Source organism: Camelus bactrianus, chromosome 2, assembly GCF_048773025.1.
Source record: "Camelus bactrianus isolate YW-2024 breed Bactrian camel chromosome 2, ASM4877302v1, whole genome shotgun sequence".
In the NCBI taxonomy this organism is placed as follows: Eukaryota; Metazoa; Chordata; class Mammalia; order Artiodactyla; family Camelidae; genus Camelus; species Camelus bactrianus.
In genome coordinates, this window is record NC_133540.1 from 117,214,512 (window position 1) to 117,236,463 (window position 21,952).

Here is a 21,952-nt window from a genome sequence, read left to right on the forward strand (position 1 = left end):
TAATAAAGTATTTCTTTGGAGCAAATTTCATCTAAACAGACTGGGCTGGGCATTATTTTAGGCATAAAGCTAAAAAAACATTCTAGCTAATATGTATCGGTTGCTCACTCAGATGTTCATCCACATTGCATTAACCAGATCATTTCAACTGAATTTTCAAAAGAAGCAGTTTAAGCAGAAACTCCCCAGATGTTAATGTACTTTGTTGCTCTGTGTGACAATGTTCACAGTAAAAGTTGCCGTCATAATAAGCTATCTTAACAAACCCCAAACTTTACAAATTAAAACAACACAATCTAAATGCACCATAAATTTATATTTGTTAATTCTGATATTAGAACATTTAAACATTTCAAACTACATAAAAATATGACAAACAATATAAAATAGAAAGAGATTTGTTGACAACTTACTTCCAACACATCACTATTTCCTATATTGCAACTAAGCAACCAGACAGCTTATATGACTCTCCAGAAAACATAGTGTTTTTAGTGGAGTGTTATCAACAAAAATCAGCACAGTCCCACACAATAATGTCTTCGATTTATTCTCTTTTCCACAGTACAAGTTTTTCACAAACCATAAATCCTTTGTAGTTACTGAGTCTGTAAACAAGTGCCTGAATCCCCACCTCTCCCCACCTCAGTATCAGCTTGTGAATGTTTTAAGTCCTTCAATCAGGTTTTAACTCGTCCACCTGGGTAAGGAATCAAGAGCCTTCTCTCTTTAAATTATTTGTATTTTATCATACAGCCTGCAATGCAGAAAATCACAGTGAAAGCCCTGGGAAAAACAAAACAACATGATCTTTACAGCAGGACTCGAAACTTTATGTTAAATGCATTTAGAGAAGCTTCCCATAATAAAAGCGTGGGTTTTCATTTCCAGAAATCAAGTCAATTAGAAACCCTAGGTTCTACTTAAAAACCCATTTTGATCTAAAAGTGAAAACAGTCCCCTATCCATAGTCGTTTTATAAACTCTATACAGTTTCACTCGCAGAGATTTTTTTCCAGTCTGGAAAACAGTAGTGCAATTAGTTTTACTCCTTTTAAGTTATTTTAGTCCAGGATGTAAATAGCTCTGTGGAAAGATAAGAAGATGCTCTGGTAAACAAGAAATTTTTGCAAGCCCATGCTGGCTTACTAGTCCATTAAAGCTTGTAAGTCCATAGTGGCTTTCAACAAAATGTTGTATATACATCACTAATAACAAAGCAGAAATAAATAGGCAAAAATGACTGTAAACTGTCTCATCTCTTAATGATTTTTCAGTAATAACTGGCTTGACAAATTGATTATATAGTCATTTAAATAAGCAGACAGTAGACAGTTGCCCTTAAGGACATTCCACTATGGCATCCAGTCTGGAAAGCCCCAATGGAATTACATTCCTAAACTTAAAACAAAACAGGAGTGAAGGGTGGGAGATAAAAGTTTAAAGATGCCACTTGAATGGAATTCCATCAAGTCAACCAGTTCACTTAGATTTCTTCTTAAAAAGGCTTTTGATTTTTGATGGCTTTTTGCTTTTCTCTCCATTGTGACAGAGGTCATGTGGGATGCTGCTTATCCTGGCAACACCTGGGGCTTCCTGAACTGGCTTGCTGTCGTTGCCAGCTGAGGAACACGACGTGTGGCGAGGTTTAGGCACCGGGATGCCACTAGAAAGCTGGTTCATGCTACAGGATTTCTCCAAGATGCCATTGTACACTTTGCTTGCAGGGCTGAAGATCATACTCTTAGTCTCTGTCAGACCTACACAATCAGGAGAACCCCGAGAGATATCTACAGTTATGGGCGAGTCGCCTCTGGATGAATCCTCTAGAGAGAGCTCATCTCTTGATATTTTTCGAGGAGACAACGTTTGGTATATCTCAAGGCTTGAAGGAGGGGACTGTTTCCTTCCAATGGAAGAATTTAAGGAGTCACATTCTGAAGCTGTGTCTGGCACTTCCCTGGATGAGATAGAGGTAAAGATAAAATTTTAAATCAGTAATGTTCTTAAGGGTACCAGCAGACATTCTTAATTTATTCTAACCAAAACAACTTCCCACTGTTTATCGAAATATAAAAGAGAGAGATGTTAAAATTCTATACACATTTTAACAAAATTACTACTTTAATATAACTTATCAAAACTCAGTGTTTAATTTTTAACATAAATCATGATAATGACATCTTTGAATCTAAAAAACATTGTAACTTTTAAGTTATACCTCTTTTAATTGTCAGAGAAATGAAAATGTTTGCATTTTATGGATTTTTAAAATCATTTCACCTACTTTCATGTTGTTTCAATACTGAAAATTTTTCTTTCTAAATCACAGTTGACATCATGTATTTGAAAAGATGAATTTTAATCACTGGCACTCCCTTTGTCAGTCATTAAATTGATTAAATATAGCTTCCTAATGAAGGAAGGAAAGAATATAACTAAGCTAAAATATAAGTCCTCCCAAGTTTAAAAGAGAGGGGAAGGATGCTGAGGGTGGGGAGTGGATGGCAGGTGAAAGGCAATGATATAGAGCTATTTTGGGGGGGGGAACATTCAATAAATTCTCACAAGTTTATTTCTTTGTGATACCCCTCCTCCCTTCTCTACAGTGGAAAGAAAAAATAAAAGAGGACTGGGAAACTAAAGCTTACAACCCCAAAGCCAACACAGAGTAAATGCGATCAAGCTATTCCTTCAAAATACCTCAAACTCACCCTTCTTCCTGCGCCACCAGGCAGTTACCTCAACGGTTACAACAGCTTCCATTCTAGTTCTTCCCCCTTGGCTCCTCCTCTACACAGCTGGCTGTTAAAGCGGTTTCTACAAACTCAATCAGGGCACAGCACTCCCTCACTCAGCACTCTGCAGTGCTTCCTCCCATACGCAGGCTCAGATCCGAAGTCCTTGCCAAAGTCCACAACGCTCTCCACGGTCAGGTCCACGGTTATCCCTCCCGCGGCACGTCTGGCTATTCTCTGCCTCTTCCCACCATAGCCCGTCCTTGCCCCCGCCACACGCCAATCTTGTCACCCCCTCAGGGCTGCTGCACTTGCTATTCCCTCTGCCTCATATCGTCTCCCCTCCATTTCCACATGGCTTACCTCTCCATGTCACTCAGGTCACTGCTCAAACGCTCCCCCTCCAGAGACGCCGCCCTGAACAGCCCTACCAAAAGCAGCATTCTCTTTCCTCATAGTTAGCATCTCAGAACTTACCACTACCTAACATATTTTATATTAACTTCTTTGTGGTCAATTTCCCCAGAAGAAAGGAAACTTATGAGGACAAGGAGTCTTATTAATTTCTGTATTCTCTGGAATAGTGACAAGCTCAGAGTGGATATTTAATAATTACGGGAGGGAGGGAGGAGGAAGGGAGGCTGGTCGATCTTGAACAACAGGGATCATGTTTTATTCGTTTTTGTATGTATCGTGCCTGAGATGAATAGTGTCCACTCTATGAAAGGAATGACTAAGAAGTGAAAAGTGGACTCAAGGTAAAAAGTAACTGGCAAAAGAAATTAAGATGGGAGAAGGAAGAGAGCTGAAGACAGAAGGGCAGGAACACACATATGATCATGATCCACCAGCTGGAAGGAGGCCAGGACTTGCCTCTTCCGTCTTGGCAGCTCAAGTTATCAGCAAGTACCCAGCACACAGCAAGGACTATAGCCACATTTATACAGTGACGGAACCGAATACTACTCACCTTGGATGACCTATGATTACTAACATTCATATTATGACATGCATGTTTATTGCTTCTGACATGTATTTATTTTAATACATTTCAGATATACATATTAGATGGCTGAATGTAATATCAGCCTTTTCTACGCACTTTACTCACACACATGTGTGAAGACTGTCTTTGATACACTACAAGCTCTCAGAAGGTACAATATCCCCTGGGCAAATAAGGACTTAAGTGATGCTTTCATTTACTACAGTCACATTTACTGCGTAATTTTTAAGTGCTTTTACAGTTTGATGGTGGACAGTGCTAACAGAGGTTAAGAGGCAGTTCAGATAGAAGAAATGACTCAGAAATCAATCACTGGTGGGGACCTTTCTGCTACGCTTCTTTTTGGAGAAGATGTCCATTAATCACACAGCATATATCACTGTGAGGCTGCTTAGCTTCCAGAGCCAGAAGCTGATTTAGTTAAAATTTTATGAATTTACTTTCTATTCTGCTGTGTTGTTTGGCTGCTTTGTATGTGAAATTCTAACCTAGGTTTAAAATATTTCAAAAACAAGTTTCTAAAAGTCTAAATAATGTGTGGAAAGAATACTGATCTACACTGGGAGACCTAGATTTCTGTCCTGGTCCTGCAGTTAATCAGCTGTACAACCGTGGGCAAATCACTTAATTTTACCAGACCTCAATTTTCCTGTCTAAGTAAGAGAATTTAATTAATCTCTGATATTACTTATAGTTCTAACAGCCTAACTCCAAAACATAATAAACTGAAATGCTGCTTCTTTTGCCTAACAAGTCAAATTTAGAGTATATAATGGTCCAGTGCACCTTAAGATCGCCCATTTTTTCTAGAGCATATATTTTTTGGAATGTTCAACTTAACTGTATGCACTATTTATGTTATTTTCCTATTTTTCTATTTTTCCCATAGTGATGTGTAGTTGAATTCCTGTAAATTTAATGCAAGTATAGCAAGACCTAACTCAAGGTAAGGTTTAAAGGAGCATACGTGTGCGACAATACGCAGAACATAAAATATCAGTAAAGAGTAAATGCTTTTATTATTATTTTGTAAGGATTCTGGTGGTTCAACACTTAAAAGACTAAAATGGAGAGGAAGAAAAGTTTGTTGAATCTGAACTCTTCTCATATTTATGAGCTAACTGAATTTTTGACAGTGCTCTTTGAAATGAGGACCGAACATTTCCATCAACGCAAAGAACTCTCCTGGACAGCAGAGCTCCAGAGTTTTCCTCCTAATTTCCATACCTCACACACATTTAGTTCTGTCGGTAAAGCCATCTTCCTGGTAACTATAGCTGTACTCCAAAGACTAGACAAAAAAGCTAACCGTAAAGTGCTAACCAAGCAAAGCTGCATCAGATTCTTCAGCGGCAATGAGGACACAAACCTTGGATTACCTCCTTAGGATATGTTATAATGATCGCTGGCTAATCATAAAATTCACCTTCACTAGCAGATGAAACAATTATGTGTGAAAAATGATTACTTGAGGCTGATGTTGACAGAAGAATCACATGACAGTCACCAAGGCTCATGCAGAGTGTCTAATCCATTCCCTTTGGTTTTATTTCTCTTATGAGAACAGACTTCAGGGCCACACGGCTACTAAGTGGCAAAATGAGAAACTAATGCCAGTTTTTCTGTCACTTAATACCATCTATTCCAAAGAAGAAGATGGTTTAGAGAGAGAGATCGCCAATAGCAACAGGTCTCACTGAGCACTGGCGTCCTCGGGTTGGACAATACACTGTGGCTATATCCACTTTATACAAAAAAAAAAAAAAAAAAAAAAAAAAAAAAACCTGTTATGAATATAATTTCTTCCTTCAAATTCCTGACATTTTCTTAAACTTTTAGTATCTGATACTGCCTGTTTGCAGCAAGTACTAGCACATAACAGAACAAATCACTAAGTGGCAACAAATATTTTAAAACCTGTCAGTTATATTTAATATTTCTTTGTGCTCAAGCTTATTTAAGCCCATGCCTTTATATTTCACATATAAAACTGTTCATAAGACAAGTTTATGTTCTGAGACTTGAGTCAGTTGTGTACAATGGCCTCTGAACAGTTATATCTGAAAATATCCTATGCCTCTGGTGGGCAGAATTCTAAGATGGTCCCCAGATTCCCAGCCCTGGTATACACACATCTTCTCTCAGTTAGTTATTCAATCAAACACTAATCTAGGTGCTGCTATGAAGGGATTTTGTAGGTGTAATTAGGCTCCAAACCAGTCGATCTTAATATAGGTAGATTACTATCCAGCTTAAGCCTCTTGAATTTGGACAGATAAAGGAAATCAGAGATGCAAAGCAAAGGAGGGCTTTGCCAGAAGGGAAATTCTCTGCTGCTGCCTTTGCAGATGGAGACCACGTGGAGCAAGGAACAGTGGGCCCCGTCTCGAAACGGAGAGCAGCCCCTGAGCTGAGAGCAAGCACGGAAAACAGAACGTCAATGCTATAACCACATGAAACTGAATTCGGTCACAACCAAGTGAGCATTGATGAGGCCCCCCAAGCTACAGATAAGAACAAAACCCAGCCAGCAAACTGATTTTAGCCTTGTGAGCGGAAAACTGAGCCACACCAAACTTGGACTTCGGTGTACAGAACCGAGAGCTAATAAATGGGTGTTAGAAGCCACTAAGTCTGTGGTAACGTCATGCAGCAACGGAAAGTGAACACAACAGAGCCCTCCTCCCCACCCTCCTCCCACTGCCCAGCCCAACATGTACTGTAGTTAATTCACGGCTAATACCATTGCTTTTCAGCTGAGAAGTAAATGGCCTCATCCTCCTCTTCATTTCGATAAAGAGCAGGGCAACTGGACACTGAGAGGATATCTGGATCAGGGGAAGGCAGCGAGTGCTGCGTGTGCGGGGGGTGGTGGGGGTGCCGGGCGTGCGCCAGGGGCGCGGCGTGCGGAGGGGGCTGGGCGCGCTGGGGCTGCGGCGAGGCCGGCACCACGCTGCGGCGGGAGCGGCACAGGCTGCTGCTTCTGGCCAGTGATCCGGCGGGCTTAGCCATGGTCCCTGAAAACCAAGCATAAAAAAATAAACACACTCGTAAAATCCAGTGCTCCTTTCACGCACACTACAAAAACACGCCGAAGGGAACTGACGTTACTACTATGTCAGCATTTAATCTACCTTTATTCAAGTAAGTAACTGCCCAAGTATTACCACCCTCCATCCACCTGTACCACTTCTCAGGAAAGTTAAGAAATAAAGGAGAGAGAGAGAAAAGAATGTAACACAAATGAAAACAGGTCTAAAAAATAAACAGAAGTACAAATACGTGGTTTTTTTCATATAAAAAACATCAATTCTTAAACATTTACAAAAGAGAATAAATCTTTAAATTTAAAAATCAACATAGCATATTTATAAGGCATCTGTACTTTGTTGCAAATCTTTTAATGAATTTTAATATTAAAAGAAGAAAAACACAGGTTGGATTTTTCAATGGCTATTTCTTGAGATAGCCCAACTTGTTTGAACTTTGAGAAATCTTAAATCAAGGATTATTTAAATATGGTATATACAGTTTTCCGAGTCAGGAAGAGTTCTGACCAAAACTGAGCAGACCTCAAGAGAACACTGACCACTGTGGAACTAACCAGAAGTCTTAGACTACCTTGTTCCTGCTACCAGTCTCAGTCTAGACCCATGCAGGTAGTAAACAAACTTCCTCTACGTGCTCAGATCTTCACTGGATGGGTATTTCATTTCTTTGCCTTAATTGAAACATAGCTCTCCTAAGAACAACCTTTCCAAGCTGAAGCTGTTCATTCTTATGCACCTCACCTCATGTACTACAGCATCAGATCATCAGGTTGATGGTCTTCCCACTCCCCAACACTGTCTGTACACCCTTACTCCCACATCCTTTTATAAAAACATGTTCCTCTGAAGCTCACATTTTTAGGCCACGTGTATCTTTCACTTCCACTTCATCAGTCGCTTCCTGGTCATTCTCTCTCTTACCAGTCCATCCAGCCTATCGTCAACCGGAACAATCTCCTCTCTGAGACGTACCCAACACCATAACCAACCGTGGTTTTCATCTCTTCTCACCAGACATGAACCTCCACCCACTCTCATGCCCTGCCTCGTCTTGCCATCATTCAGAATTGCTCCATTTTTAAAATAATAAGTTTAAGACATCAATTTAGATTCTGACCACATTTCTACCTCATTATTTCACACATTCTGCTCCCTTTCACTGAAGGCTGACAGCCACCCCCACCTGCAACTTATAAGTAGTTAAATGAAACACTGAAATTCACTATATAGAAGTTAACTTCTAAGATAATAATTTTAACTTCTAAAAAATAATTTTTCATTCTAATATCAATAATTACACATGAAAGCATAGCCATTTACTATGACACTATTTTGCAAACTATATTTTCTTACGACAAGATAAAATCTGGTTTTCAATAAGGGAGTACCCCCTGCCACCAACAACCAAAAATAATAATTAGTATATGAACTAATAGTTTTAGTAATACAGCAGTCAAAGAAATCTGACCACCATTCCCAGCCCCTAGTCACACACTTTAAATACCTTTAAACACTTCAATATGCTGAATAAAATCTAACAATAGTTTTAAATGCATAGCTGAGTTTGCAAGAAAGAAGACAAAATTCTCAGATGCCAAAGCAGAGGGACTAAAAGTCAGAGCTAACAGGCCTGTGAGTGACACTGGAACTGCTGTGGGAGGTTCTGGGTCTCAGTAATGTAAAGATTTGGGTTTTAATTTGGGGATATAAATGATGTCCTGAGCCCATATGAGGTAAGGAGAGGAATTGTGAGTGAGAGTTCTGGATAAGAGCCTGGGCCCAGATGGGCTACATTCCTCAATGGGAGGGTGTATTAGGGAAAAACTCTGACCAATGAGCAAGGGAACTTCCTTCACTGCATGCTCTCTGGATACAGGAGTTTTAAAAGGTTCTTGTGAAAAACTCAATACTCTGGGTATTCAATACTCAAACCCAATACGAGCTAACTCATACTAGCTCAAGTTTATACTACCCAAAAGGGTCTGTGAAATCTAAATCCAAAAGGTTAACCAAAGAAATGGTCCTGAGTAGGGGAAGCCCTTGAAACTACTGCCAGAAGCAAAAGAAACGACGTTGAGGACTACTCCTTCTCACTAATGCTTTCCATGGGGGAGGAAAAAAAGCAAGACCCTTTAAGATAGCTTACTAAAAAAACTATGACACAGGAGAAGGCGATCTAGTAACCAAACTGAAGGAACAGCTACATTAATCTATCAAGAACATCAAATAATACAATTATCCAAAAAAAGTAAAAATTAACGATGTTTAAAACCATTCAACTATAAAATAAAAATTGAAAAGTATGAGCAAAGATCAAGGCATTAAAAAAACAGGCAGAGTTAATAAAGACTCAAGGAGAACCAATGAAAACAGTCACTAAAATTAAAAATTCAAAGAATAGGTTGAACAAAATTAGAGCTGAAGAAAGAACAAGTACACTAGAAGGCAGACCTGAAGAAATTTCTCTGACTGCAGCAAAATTAGATAAAAAGAAAGGTAGAGATGTGTAGGATAAAATAAGATCCAATATATAAGTAATAGGCTAATACTAGTCTTAATATTTCTATACAACTAATATCCTAGTAGGCGCGAATAGAGAGAAAATAATATTCAAAGAGAAAAATGGCTAATTTTTCCATTTCCTTAATTGAAAAAAAGATACACATCTTCAGATTCAATAGCACGCCAAATATCACGGAAAAATTTCCACACCTAATTAGATTATAGTGAAATCATATAACAAAAGAAAATGAAAACATCTTCTAAGCAATCAGAAAGAAATAAGAAATTACCTAAAAACAATTACCTGAACAGATTACATGGAACACTGACTAAAACTTCTCAACAGTAACAATAAGAAGCCTGAAAATAATGACAAATATTTTCAAAATACTCTGGGAGAAATCACTGCTAATCTAGAATCTGATATCCAGTTAAACTATTATTTTCAAGTGAGAGTGAAAATAAAGACATTTTCAGGCAACGACTGAGAGAATTCACCACTCCCAGCTGCTCAATGAAAGAACTTTTACTAAAGAATGTATTTTCAAAGAAGGGGGAAAAAAGGAAAGAGTAAAAAGCAAAATGCAATGATGAACAAAAACAAAACAAAACAAAACAAAATGCAATGATGAACAGAGAAACACATTAAGTATTTCCGAACAGTGACTGAATAAAACAATTGAAAAATGGCTTTTGCAAGAAACATATTAAAAGTTGGAAACATTTTAAAACTAGATGATAATCAAACTACACATATCAAAACTTGCAGATTCAGTTAAAGTGGTTCTTAGAGGGAAACTCATAGCCATAAAATCATACATTAAGGGAAAAGGGAGGGCTGAAAATTCACAAGCTAGGTGTCTAAATATTAAAAACAAATGAAGTAATCCAAAAAAAAAAAAAAATAATAAAAGATAAGATCAGAAATAGAGAATATCAACAAAACCAACCAAGTTATTAGCTCTCTGTAGAATCAAAGAGTGAAATAAAATAGACAAATTGTGTCAGATTAATAAAGTGAGGAGAAATTAAAAGAAGATGTAAAGATGTGAGTTTTTTTTAGCCATATAAAATACTATGGACAACTTTAAGCCAACAAATTTTGTAACTCAGATAAAACAGACAATATTTTAGAAATACATAACTTAATAATCTAGACTTAGAACCATTATAAGAAATTGAATCAATAATTTTAAAATCTGTCTCCTTCCCTCATGCCAACACACAGAGCTCAATTTATAGGCAATCTCTTCAAAATATTCATGGAATAATCTGTATCTTATATTTCAGAATACAGAATAAACTTCAAAGCATATACTGAGGATTATTATGGGCCAGGGTCTGTTCTAAGTGTTTTAGGAGTAGTATTTAATTTAAATTACATGAAAACTTCACAAGATAGGCTACATTTTACAAACAAGGAAGCTGAGACTCAGAGAGAGTACCTCTCAAAAAGTTACACAAATAAAAAATAATGTTTTGTGAGAGACTGAAAACAAAACAAAATACTAGACAACATTACATATATATGTAGGAGTAAGGATAGGATAGGATAAAATGGACGAGTAAGGATTCAAACCCAAGGAATCTTGTTTCAGAGCCCAAATTCTTAAGTACTACATTGCCTCTGTAAGAGCAGGGAAAAAATTGAAATGGAAGAAAAAGGAGTATTCCTTGGTTTATTTTATGATGCTAATGTAATCTTGATATCAAAATCAAAGAGTGTCAGGAAGGAAAATTACTGAATAATTTAATGTATGATTAAAAATGTAAAAACCCTAAATAAAATAATATAGCAAACCAAATCTAATTATTGTAAAAACAGAACATTGTGACAAAAATAGCTTCACTGACATTTAAAGGAATGCATTTAAACAGATTAAAATTCAACACAATAAAAAAAGAAACAAGCAAATACCTCAAATTATACAGAATAATTTGGATATAACTGAATCACTCTGTTGTATACCAGAAATTAACACAACACTGAAAACCAACTATACCTCAATTATAAAAAAGAAAAAGAATTTGGTAAAGTTGATTTAAAAGAAAAACCATTCTTAGCAAAATAGAAATAGAGATTAATTTCCTTAACTTAAAAGTGATCCATGAAAAACAGAGCAAAAGAAAAAAACAAAACACTTTATGATGAAATACTGGACGCATTCTATTTAAAGTCAGAAACAGCATTCACCATTTGCCTGCAATCACCTTAGCACTTTAATTCAACATTTTACTAGAGGTCTTAGATTGGGTTAACAATTGGAAAGCAAAAAACAACTCATTATTATTGTCCACACAAAAAAATCCAAGACACTTGCATAGAAGAATTCAGTGTTTCTGTATACAAAATCAGTGTACTAAAATCAACAGCTTTTCCCTACATATCAGCAACAAGCAACTGAAGTGTAACTTTTTAAAGAAAGGTAACACAAGTAACTAAAAACAAAAAACAAAAAACAAGCTATACGGTATCTAAAAATTCAGTAGTCATCAAAGAAATAAAAATTCTAATAGCACTAAGATATCATATAACTCCCATTCAAGTTACAAAACAGATAAATCAGATCATTCCAAGTATTGGTAAGGATACAGGCAGACAGGCACTCTTAAAAACAGTTAAGTGTGTAAACTGACAGAACCATTCTGAAAGCAACTTGGCGACAACTAGTAAGAGGTGCCTTCCCAAGGACTTGGTGATCCATTTCTAGGTGTCTACCCAGAGAAACTCTCAAAGTTAGGAACAAGGAGATAAGAGATAAGGATGCTCATTTGCAGTATTGGTTGCAAGGGCAAAAAAGTAGAAAGAACTTATTTGAGTAGAAAAATGGATAAACTGTGGTTATTATTATAATAAATAAACAGATACACTGTGGTTAACTTATGTTAAACAGTTGAAGTGAATTTAACTAATTTATATATATATATAAACATGGAAATTTTCTAAAACATACCTTGAAGCAAAAAGAGTTGAAAAATGATACCTACAGTTTGATGACATTTATGTATATTTTTCTACAAACAACAGTTGTATCTATTACTTATATATAGATATATCTGCATGTAATAAAAGCACAACAGGCTTAGATTCCCACTTAGAATAGTGGGAAGGGGAGGTGATGTGTTTTCCTTTTCAGAGGAAAAGAAAGATGAATAGAGCAAAAATACTGAAATCTGTTTACCTTTGTAGTAGATGGGCAATTCATTTTCAGAACTTTTAAGCACATCTAAAGTGCTTTATAATAAGAAACTTTAAATAAATTACAACTACATTCCCACTATGAATATTTAGTAGATACTATAAAGGTAATAGGAAAACAATTATCATCTGTTCTCCTATCCACACAGAGCTAACACTTGATAATATGTTTTTTAATTTATACATAATTAAATATAGACAGTATTATTCTGAGTATGGTTTTACAATCTCTTACTTTGCTACTAATGCACCACAGGCAGGTTTCCTTGTCATTACTTCATACTTAGACCAATTACACATACCCATGGTGCAGATTTAGACCACTCAAAAGGATATATAATGGAGAGCCTTCATCCTACTCTAGACTCTGGTCCTACTGCCAAGTCTTTATGCTTTTATAACTAGAGTGGAGTATTACTTTTGTGCCACTGGGTGGAGATAGAGCTCTCGAAGTATACTCTGGCAAAAGTTATTTTTTCAGGGATAATAAACTCCAGCATTTCTAAAACATTATATTGAACTTAAAATCAACTCTTGTACCTTTTTATATTTAAAAGTTCACATTTCTCTGTATATCACAATCACTAAAAACTTAAATTATTCACATCTAGTGTTAAGTGTTTTATTTTAATGCACATATGGACAGCCTGTCCCACCAAAAAGTACTTACAGACACGAAAAGCAAAGTAAAGAACTACTTAGCTTTAGGGGATACATCTAGGCACACTTCGGATACTGAACAAGTACGGATTCTGAGGAGGAACTGCAACTCCAAAAAGCTATCATTTTCAAACAAAATCATATACTGATGAATCAGTGCTGCATATGGCAAGCTTAAGGACACATAATTCAATTAAACATAGGTTGCTAATATTCAAACAGCGGAGCTGGCCCAGATATAGATTAAACTTTGCAACCATCACTATCTTGCAGCACAGGGCAAGTGAAAGGACTGAGGTCACACGCTGCCAGTATTCACTGCATTTACAATCTGTCCTTCCGACCCTCCTCTTGTATGAGTTTAGTGTCTCCCCAGTCTGCTTGCATTATGTCTGCATTAAACTATATAATTAAAATCACAGAAATGAACACAAGCGCATAGTCACTGACTAATTATTTGCAAACTTAGGGCTTTATTTAATAACATTGTTTTGAAGTTAGAACCCTTCCTAAATCATAACTTTAGGAAAGCTGTAACAATGGGACAGAAAAATTCAAATTAGAGAATGCTCATATATCATGATTTGTCTCAAAGATGAAATTTCTGTGAAGTTTTCAACAGATCAGTGATTAAATTTTGCTCTCCATTCTTTGGACTCTTGTTCTATTTACACTGTTTCAAAAAGGTTATAAAGACTGAGAAATGAATCAGGCAGGTAATAATAGGAATAAAGAGCTTTTCAAGTGATTTCTACTACAAGACATATACCATTTTAAATTTAAACTCTGTAATGTTGCAAGAAGTCTAAATATTTATAAATAAATTCTATAATTAATAATATCTAAAATACTTAAATTTCACCTTCCTATCAAAATGTATTCTTCATATTGTAAACATTTTCAAAGAAGACAGTGTTTATAAAAGAATTATAATAAAAATTGTACATGTTAAAACCACCTTTGGGAGAAGCTCCACTTTCTAGCAACAAAAAAAAGTACGTTTTCTAAACACAAACACAATTTAATTTTCTTTAAAGGTAAACCGATTTAGTGCTTCATGCGTCAAATACAGCAGGGTAATACACTTAATAAAAGTGTAGAACTGGGAAAGCAAAACAAAATACTATGAAACGTGCCTATTGGGAATGGCAACTCAAGTTAAAATAAACCAACTGGCTCAAAGTCACATTGTTCAGTGGCAGAACGAGGACTGGAACTCAGGTTTCCAAGGTCTTCCCTAATTTTTACTTTCTACCATAGATTAAGCTGCCATATGAAAGGATGTTCTCCCTCAAAGTTCAGCACTTCATTCATACAATTCAGCATGCATGATACGTTATTATATATATGTGTGTGTGTGTGTATCTGTGTGTATCACGCATACCTCACATAGTATTCTCAAACAGTAAACACAATAAACAACAAAAAGAAAAAAGAGACAAGAATGAACACAATTTTCATCATAGATTTCAAAGTAAATGATTCATAAAAGGCACGGTAGAAAGTTACTCTAAAACTGTGCCAGCTCTCTTTTTTGAACTCACCACTTACCAGGAAACTGTGACACTATTGGGGGAGTATCTTCGTCTAAATCATCGACTCCTCCAGCAATTGGATAGGGTGGAATGGAGACTCTGGGCATCACCACCCAGCTGTGATCAGAATACAGGGACGAGGTGAGGCTGGGGAGTCCCGAGTTATGGGCTATCTGAAAGCCACAGATCTTCTCAATCTGTTGCCAGCGAAAAAGTCGTTCTCGTAAACAAGTTGTCAATTCAGAGAGAGCTTTCCTGGAAAAGCCAGTACAGGGATTACTTGTTGCCTCCAAGAGCCTTGAATACATCACTGAAAAAAGGCAACTACATGAACAGGCCAGGGTAAGTAACCAGTTTCAAGAAATTACCCCCTCTTAGAATTAGTATAAAATATGTAAAAGTTTATGGTTAAATGACAAGTTAAAACATAAGTTGTCTATAAGTTACACACGTCAACACAGTAAGAACAGACAGATGGCTGCGGCAGCGCCTTACTTGGCCTCCAGGATCTTGTGGTCCACCTCATCCAGGGAGGAGCTGTGCGCCACGTGCAGGGTCCCGAAGACTGTGCTCCTCTTCTTCTTAATCTTCTCTGCCTAAAAACCCAAGGTGAGAGAAGTGAGACTGGGTTGGGAAAAATACACACATGCTAGTGAGGTTTCTTTTGTTTTGAATATATCAGTAATCATAAAACCAATGGAGATAATTATGAGCCAAGATATAGTCCTACCTTCCAAAGAAGAAAACAGATGAGGGAGAAAGCATGCTTTCCTAAGACAAACTTTGTTCTGGAGGCTTTCTCTCTTATTTTCATGAATCAAAAAAAGACCTGAATCTTCTATTAAAACCAGAAGAATAACATGAACTATAACCTACTGCAACGGAGGTGTTAGTGAGTGAACTGAGTTTTCTGTTGTTGTTCTTCTAGAAATCAGATCAAGACTCAATCTAATTTCACACAATTATTAACAGTCAGACATTAATTTCTAGTAACTACTAACCTGAATCAGATATGAAGTAGCAACCTAGAGGAGAAAAGCTCCGTATAAAACATTTATGATAATGATAATAGGGCTGATTTTTACAGGATATGAAGTTCATTCTGAAAGGTATATACTTCTCTAAATAAAGTAATTTTACCTTGCAGCCTAGGATTACAGGGTCAATTTATGCAATGAGTTCCAATTCATGAAAAGAATCTGTGATACTAAAAATTTTATTCAGATCTTTGTATCTCAACTGGTTAGTTAAACCCTCTAAGGAATTTCTTTAAGTTCTGAAACACAATTGAGTACCTCATCCTTAGCAATAGCTAGCTGCATTTCAGCATTCTGTCTTTTAATGTTGTAGTACTGTACTTCTACTTCATGCGTCAGCTGAAGCCATTTCTGAAGTGCATCTGGAACAGACCAGCTGCTTCTGAGTTCAAATTCTTTCTCAGCCTTTTTCAGAGCCATTCGAACCTGGGAAGGAGGGAGGAAGTAAAAGAGAGAAGATTGGGAGAGAAGGAGAGGGAGGGAGGAGGAGAGAGAGAGAGAAAGGGAGATGGGGCAGGGTTAGAGAGAGAGGAAAAAAATTCTTTTTAAAGGTATTTACATTAAGATTTCTTTAAGAAACTAAGATTTTTTTTTTGGTACCATATTGAAAGAAAAAGCAATTTGAATTATGTTCTTTGCAAATATCTTTTAAAATCACAGTCTAAAACAGTATATTTCTAACATTAAAACTGAATGTGAAGTTTTAAGTACATCTTAAACTTGCTAAGCAAAGTTGTAAAGCCAGAGGGTAGAGGCAGCTTACACATATATCTTAGGTTGCAATATTGCATTTGTATATTTTATAATAGCCAGACTCACTAAGAGAAAAAAAAATCTAAGACGTATACAAAACTGATTACATTTTCTCATAACGTATATTTTGTTCATGGAGTAGGACATGCAGAAGTATCCCCAACAGGGTGCAGACCTGTTCTGCCACCTCTTCTAACGTTCCCAGAGGGCCTCACTGTAATCATCTAACTAGACACTCACTTTCAAAAGTAATTATATCATTTTTAAAAGTTTTTCATGACATCTTTATGGCCAATTATTTCATACTGTTATGAGCATATCTCCTTATTACAGTCTGTTTTGTCACTTCTATTTAATTTTTTCCTGCTTCTAACATACCAGGAAGTAAATAAATTAGCATTTGCAGACCAAGTGTAAATTTCAAGAGACTAGATTCTGAGTGAGAGTCTTCTTGAGATTCTTTCATGGGAAACTATGAATAGCTTCAGCGTCAAGATGTAGAAGTTTTTCTTCCAGCTGCCCTTTAGGGGAGCCAGACAATAAATAGAAAACTAAAATGTTTAGTGTGTGAAGTGGTACTAAGTGCTAAGGAAAAAATTCTCAAGGAAAGTCCCACTAAGAAGATAACACAGAAGGAAGAGAAAACCCATTCCAGGAATGAGTCACCTGAAAACCAGCACGAGCTCAAGCTAAGGATGTGTACAGATACGTGATGGGTTTTATGGAATTAGGTACACACACTCAAGACCTGCAGACACAGTGATGGATGAACCACGGAGCATCCTGCTTCTGGAGCACCATAACCGCAAATTAATCTGCCCCAAAGTTAAGTAAGGTAACTAACACTGAATTCCTAAACTAACGTGCAGAAGAATGTTTGATCTGACCAAGCCTAATTTATTTAAATAAATCTTACTGTGTGCCAGAATAAACTAGAGTATTACACACAAATTTTTATAAATAGAACTGCTGTCAGATACCACAGGGGAAAAAAATGTAGAAAAATATTTTTTAAAACTCTAAAACTTAAAAAGAATCACAACCAGACAGGCAGTAGACAATTCAAGAAATAGATATTAACAGTAAGGGTAAAACAGCATTTACTCACTGAAGACAAACCCTAACATTACACTTGCCTGACTTGATTCTCTGTGCAACGTGCTTGGGACAGCACCGTGCTTAGTGAGACAACTGGCTAAGCTGTGATATCCCTGCTGATCCCTCAAGAAGAGAGGACAGGAGCTCGGGTCCTGTGACATGGAGTTCTACACAACACTACAGAGCGCAGGTTGTTTTCTCACACGATTTTAAAGCTAAAATTCCTATACAGTTCTCATTGCTAAGGAAGTATACAGAGAATCAGAACAAATTCACTCATGTTCTTCTCTTTAATCATAAACATTTTCCTTAATGTTATGTTCACGATTTTATTTTCTCTAAAAGAGCTCAATAAACACACTTAACACAGAATTGACATGCTTCTAGTATAAACTGAGGCTGATCAATGTTTTGACCGACTGTCAAATAATGTCTCAAAATTTTAGAAATTCTAACCTTCCAACAACAGCAACTATTTTCTCTACTATTATTCATAAGTTTATCATTTGACCTGGATTTCAATCCTCACTTTGAATTACATTGTTATTTATAGGGAAATGGATGCAGTGAAAATTGAGTAATTAGTAGCTTTTACAAATGATGAATTATTAAATTATTTTAAAATGAGTCATTATTTGCATAATTTTTGTGTCTTAGGAATAAAACAGCAATAAGTAAAAACAGATCACAGAAAAAAACAGTCTGAATATCTGAAAACCTGGCTTTTAGACCCAACTTCATGATTTATTGTATTTGTGACCTTTAGCAAGTTCTTTATTTTCTGAGGCTTATTGTTTCATGTACAACAGGCGTACTTGTCCTGACTTTAGGCTCCTTGAGTCTTTAAGAACGAAGTAATTTATGTGAAAAGTACTTAAACCACACAAAATATAAAGTGGTACTATTATTCACCCAAAAGCTTTTGTTCTATGGAAAATAACACTATATAAAATATGTACCAGATTTTCTGTCTTCTAACTTTGAGAAGCTGATTACCCTCCAGACAAGATACAGTAATGCTTCAAACTATGTGGAATTGTGGATTATGTGACATTACACATAAATTAATTTCCCAGTTAAACTTGCTTCTATAAACAAAGCTTTCAATAGTAGTATGGGAAAACATGGACTTTGGAGAAGACACAAGTAATCTTGCCTTTGCCACGTAATAGCATCTCATACCTACACATCTCATCTGTAAGTGAGAATAATACCTATGTATAGTGAGGATTAAAATTTATGAGCAAAATATTTGCAATAATATGCGTAGCATAAACTTCTGGCATACAGTGAGCACTCATAAAATTGTGTATCTTATTACTGTAATCATGTTGGACAGAATTCTTTTTAAATACCCAGTTCTCTCTTTTAAACCACTTTTCACAGACTCAGAATCTCATCAGGATTATTACATTTATGCTGGAACGTAGCATCATGGTAATCTTAGGGTCTACTAACGTGTGCAAGGTCTCTACGCCCCAAACCTCAGGCTTAAATGTTTGTAACTTTGGGCTCCTTCTTTGTATTGTGTCTTTTCCCTCACTGTGAGGCAGTCTCCCCAGAAACATTGCTATTAGTTTATGACTCTACAGAAGAATTCCTACTACTACTTTCTGATTTGTTTTTTCCCTGTCCACAAAGTTCAGAAAAACAGCTAACAAATGTCTTAGTTCAGCACTGGGAACAAACCAAGAATTGAAGTCTCAGTGGGAACAGGCATGGAGTTCTCACAGGAGAAAAGGAAGTAATGTCTAATTCTTGGACACAGTATAATTTCAGCTAGGCTTTTTTTGTTAACTCCCTGGTTCTTTACTACATTCTGTACAGACAAGATTTGTCAGGTAAATAGGACCTGATGGCAAAACAGTCCTAGGAATCAACTTCAAGAAGAAATTCCTTACACGGAAGACCCAAAACCAGATGTCTGGTCTATGACAGAGAACAGTTAGCAGTTAACAAAAAAGAGCTGCACTCCGTCAGACAATCCTACCAAAAGTGACAATCTTAAAGGAACTAGTCATGTACACCAAACATTTTCTCATGAGTTGAAATTGAAACTCCTCCATTACATAATTCTTATTTCTTATTTAGCTCTTGACTGAGAAGGCAACAGTGCATAAAGCAAAGCGGGAGGCACAATACCTCAGTTCTTGGCCCGGCTTTACAACTGAGTCACTCCCTAATCTTGAACAAGTTTTCTCACCCTCATTTTGTTTCTTGGTTTCTTTATCAGTAAAGAAAGGGTCAAAGTCAGAAGCAGAGGATTAGACCATGGAAGCAGAGGTTGGAGTGACATGCTTTGAAGATGAAGGAAGGGGTCATCAGCCAAGAAATGCAGGCAGCCTCTAGAAGTTAGAAAAGGCAAGGAAACAGATCCTCCCCTCGTGTCTGCACAAGGAAGGCAGCCCTGCAGGCCTATTTTAGACTCTGACTTTGAGAACTGTAACATAATAAATGTGTGTTGTTTTAAGCCACTAAGTTGGTGGTAATTGTTTATAGCAGGATTAGAAAACTAATACACCTGTCTATAATTACCTATAATTCTCCCAGGATGCCTTCCCCCCGCCCCTGCCTTTTCTGAAGGACCACGCAATGCCTGAATTCCTTCTTGAGTAAATGCATAGCAGAAGCAGATCCTGGGAAAGGACACCTTTTAGACAACTTCAGAATTTGTAGATTATGTTCTAAAACCATTTAACAGGATTCAAATGATGTTTAATAGAGATTCTTAACATTAGATATAGTCTGAAACATATGACAGACGTTAAATGAACACTTTAAATTTACTCAAAACAATTAACATGGCAAGGGATAACACTTCATGAGTGAAGTGAACATGATGGAAGCTTTGCCTTTTAGTTGGCACTTCATTATTTTGTTATATGGACCTTGACCAATGCTAACAATATGAACAAATGACTCCTTTACTAACTAAGGAAGAGTATATGATGGAACCAAATGTAGGAGTTTGAACAAAAACAAAAAAGCTCCTCAGAGCGGCAAAACAATATCCTCACAAACACTTTTTTAAAATGTAAATACCTGTTCCAATTCCTGCTCTGCGTACTGACGTCTACTCAATTCACATTCAGCTCCCTCCCTTAGCTCTCTCAGCCGACAAGCCTCCTCCTTTGCGAAATTGATTTCATCCATCATTTTGCGCTCTAGATTTTGCTTTTCTACAGCAACATTTCTGTTTTCTTCCTGTGCCTTTTCAAGCCTTACAGAACAATAAAAATGAAAATTCCTCACAAAAGTTTCCAAAATTTCATTATTGTAATGAAGAATAAATATGTATCAAGCAATAAGATACATGTTTCAATCAGAATTCACAGCATTTTCTATTATTAATCTGAAGTTTGGACAATAAAAACATCAGGTGGCCTGCTACATAGCTATTTTGGTTATCTTGAGCTAAAAACACAGGGATAGCAGGGAGAGTTAAGAAATTTATAATGATTTAAATCATGTTAAAAATAAAATTTAACTACACATATAATTCTACCTATAGGTGATTTATTTCCACTGGTCTTCTTCCCATTTATTCCCTAGTACATTCCTTTAGAATAAATCTGTAATTATGACAATACGATACTTTTCTAAAAATATGAAATGCAGTGTACATACAATTCCTGATGTGTGTACCAACCTAAGTGTGTAAGCACATGCCCATATTACATATTCACAAACTGCACTTTCCCACATAAATAACAAGACTTACAGCCTTTTTTTATCTACTCACCTCTCTTGTAAATCCATTAGACTTTGCTCTGCAGTTTGTAGACTCTCTAAGTCTTTCATCATTTTTGCAACATGTTCTTTTGATGTCTTATTCTGCGTGTAAGCAAACCAGCACCCTCCAACACCAATTACTATAGAAACTGTGAGTATAAAATCTTTCATCCAGTTATGAGGAGGGCCTATGACGAGAATTACAGATGGTTAAATTAATCTTTAAGTATCATTTTAAAAAATCAACACACAGAGGCACTTACAAAAAAAAAAGTAGGAGATATCTAAAAACAAAACAGAACAAAATATGAAGATGTCCCATCCATATACAAGCTCAAGCCTTTTAAAAAATTCTTTCTTCAAAGAATCAATATGCTTATTATAACTGCCTGATATAGCAGACCTACAGGAGGGCAGAAATAAACCCACATGGATGCACCATGCCCCGCTGGTACAGGAGGCAGTAACAGAAGTCCTAGGGACCACTAAAAGAGCCACAGCGTCTCCCATCGTGTATATATAGTGAGAATGGCCCCCTGTGGGGTGAAAGGAGTGAGTCATGGAATATCACCATTATCATTCCAATTCCTTTCCTTCAGTCAAGTTAGGCAGCTGTCATGCTTTGATAAACAAACTGAAATC

At 36.5% G+C, this 21,952-nt stretch overlaps 1 protein-coding gene across 1 annotated transcript in view; it reads right to left on the bottom strand.

Moving 5' to 3' along the window:
• Window positions 1-297: 297 nt before the first annotated feature.
• The window catches only part of STIM2 (stromal interaction molecule 2), a 150,359-nt gene continuing 128,704 nt past the window's right edge, over window positions 298-21,952 (bottom strand). Inside the window, exons 6-12 of the mRNA XM_074349527.1 lie at window positions 21,321-21,498; window positions 20,621-20,798; window positions 15,986-16,153; window positions 15,186-15,286; window positions 14,707-14,945; window positions 6,488-6,761; window positions 298-1,960 (exon numbers count right to left, since the gene is read on the bottom strand). Coding sequence (XP_074205628.1) covers window positions 1,483-1,960; window positions 6,488-6,761; window positions 14,707-14,945; window positions 15,186-15,286; window positions 15,986-16,153; window positions 20,621-20,798; window positions 21,321-21,498 — 1,616 coding nt within the window. The 3' untranslated portion in view covers window positions 298-1,482. The remainder of the gene's footprint in view (window positions 1,961-6,487; window positions 6,762-14,706; window positions 14,946-15,185; window positions 15,287-15,985; window positions 16,154-20,620; window positions 20,799-21,320; window positions 21,499-21,952) is intronic.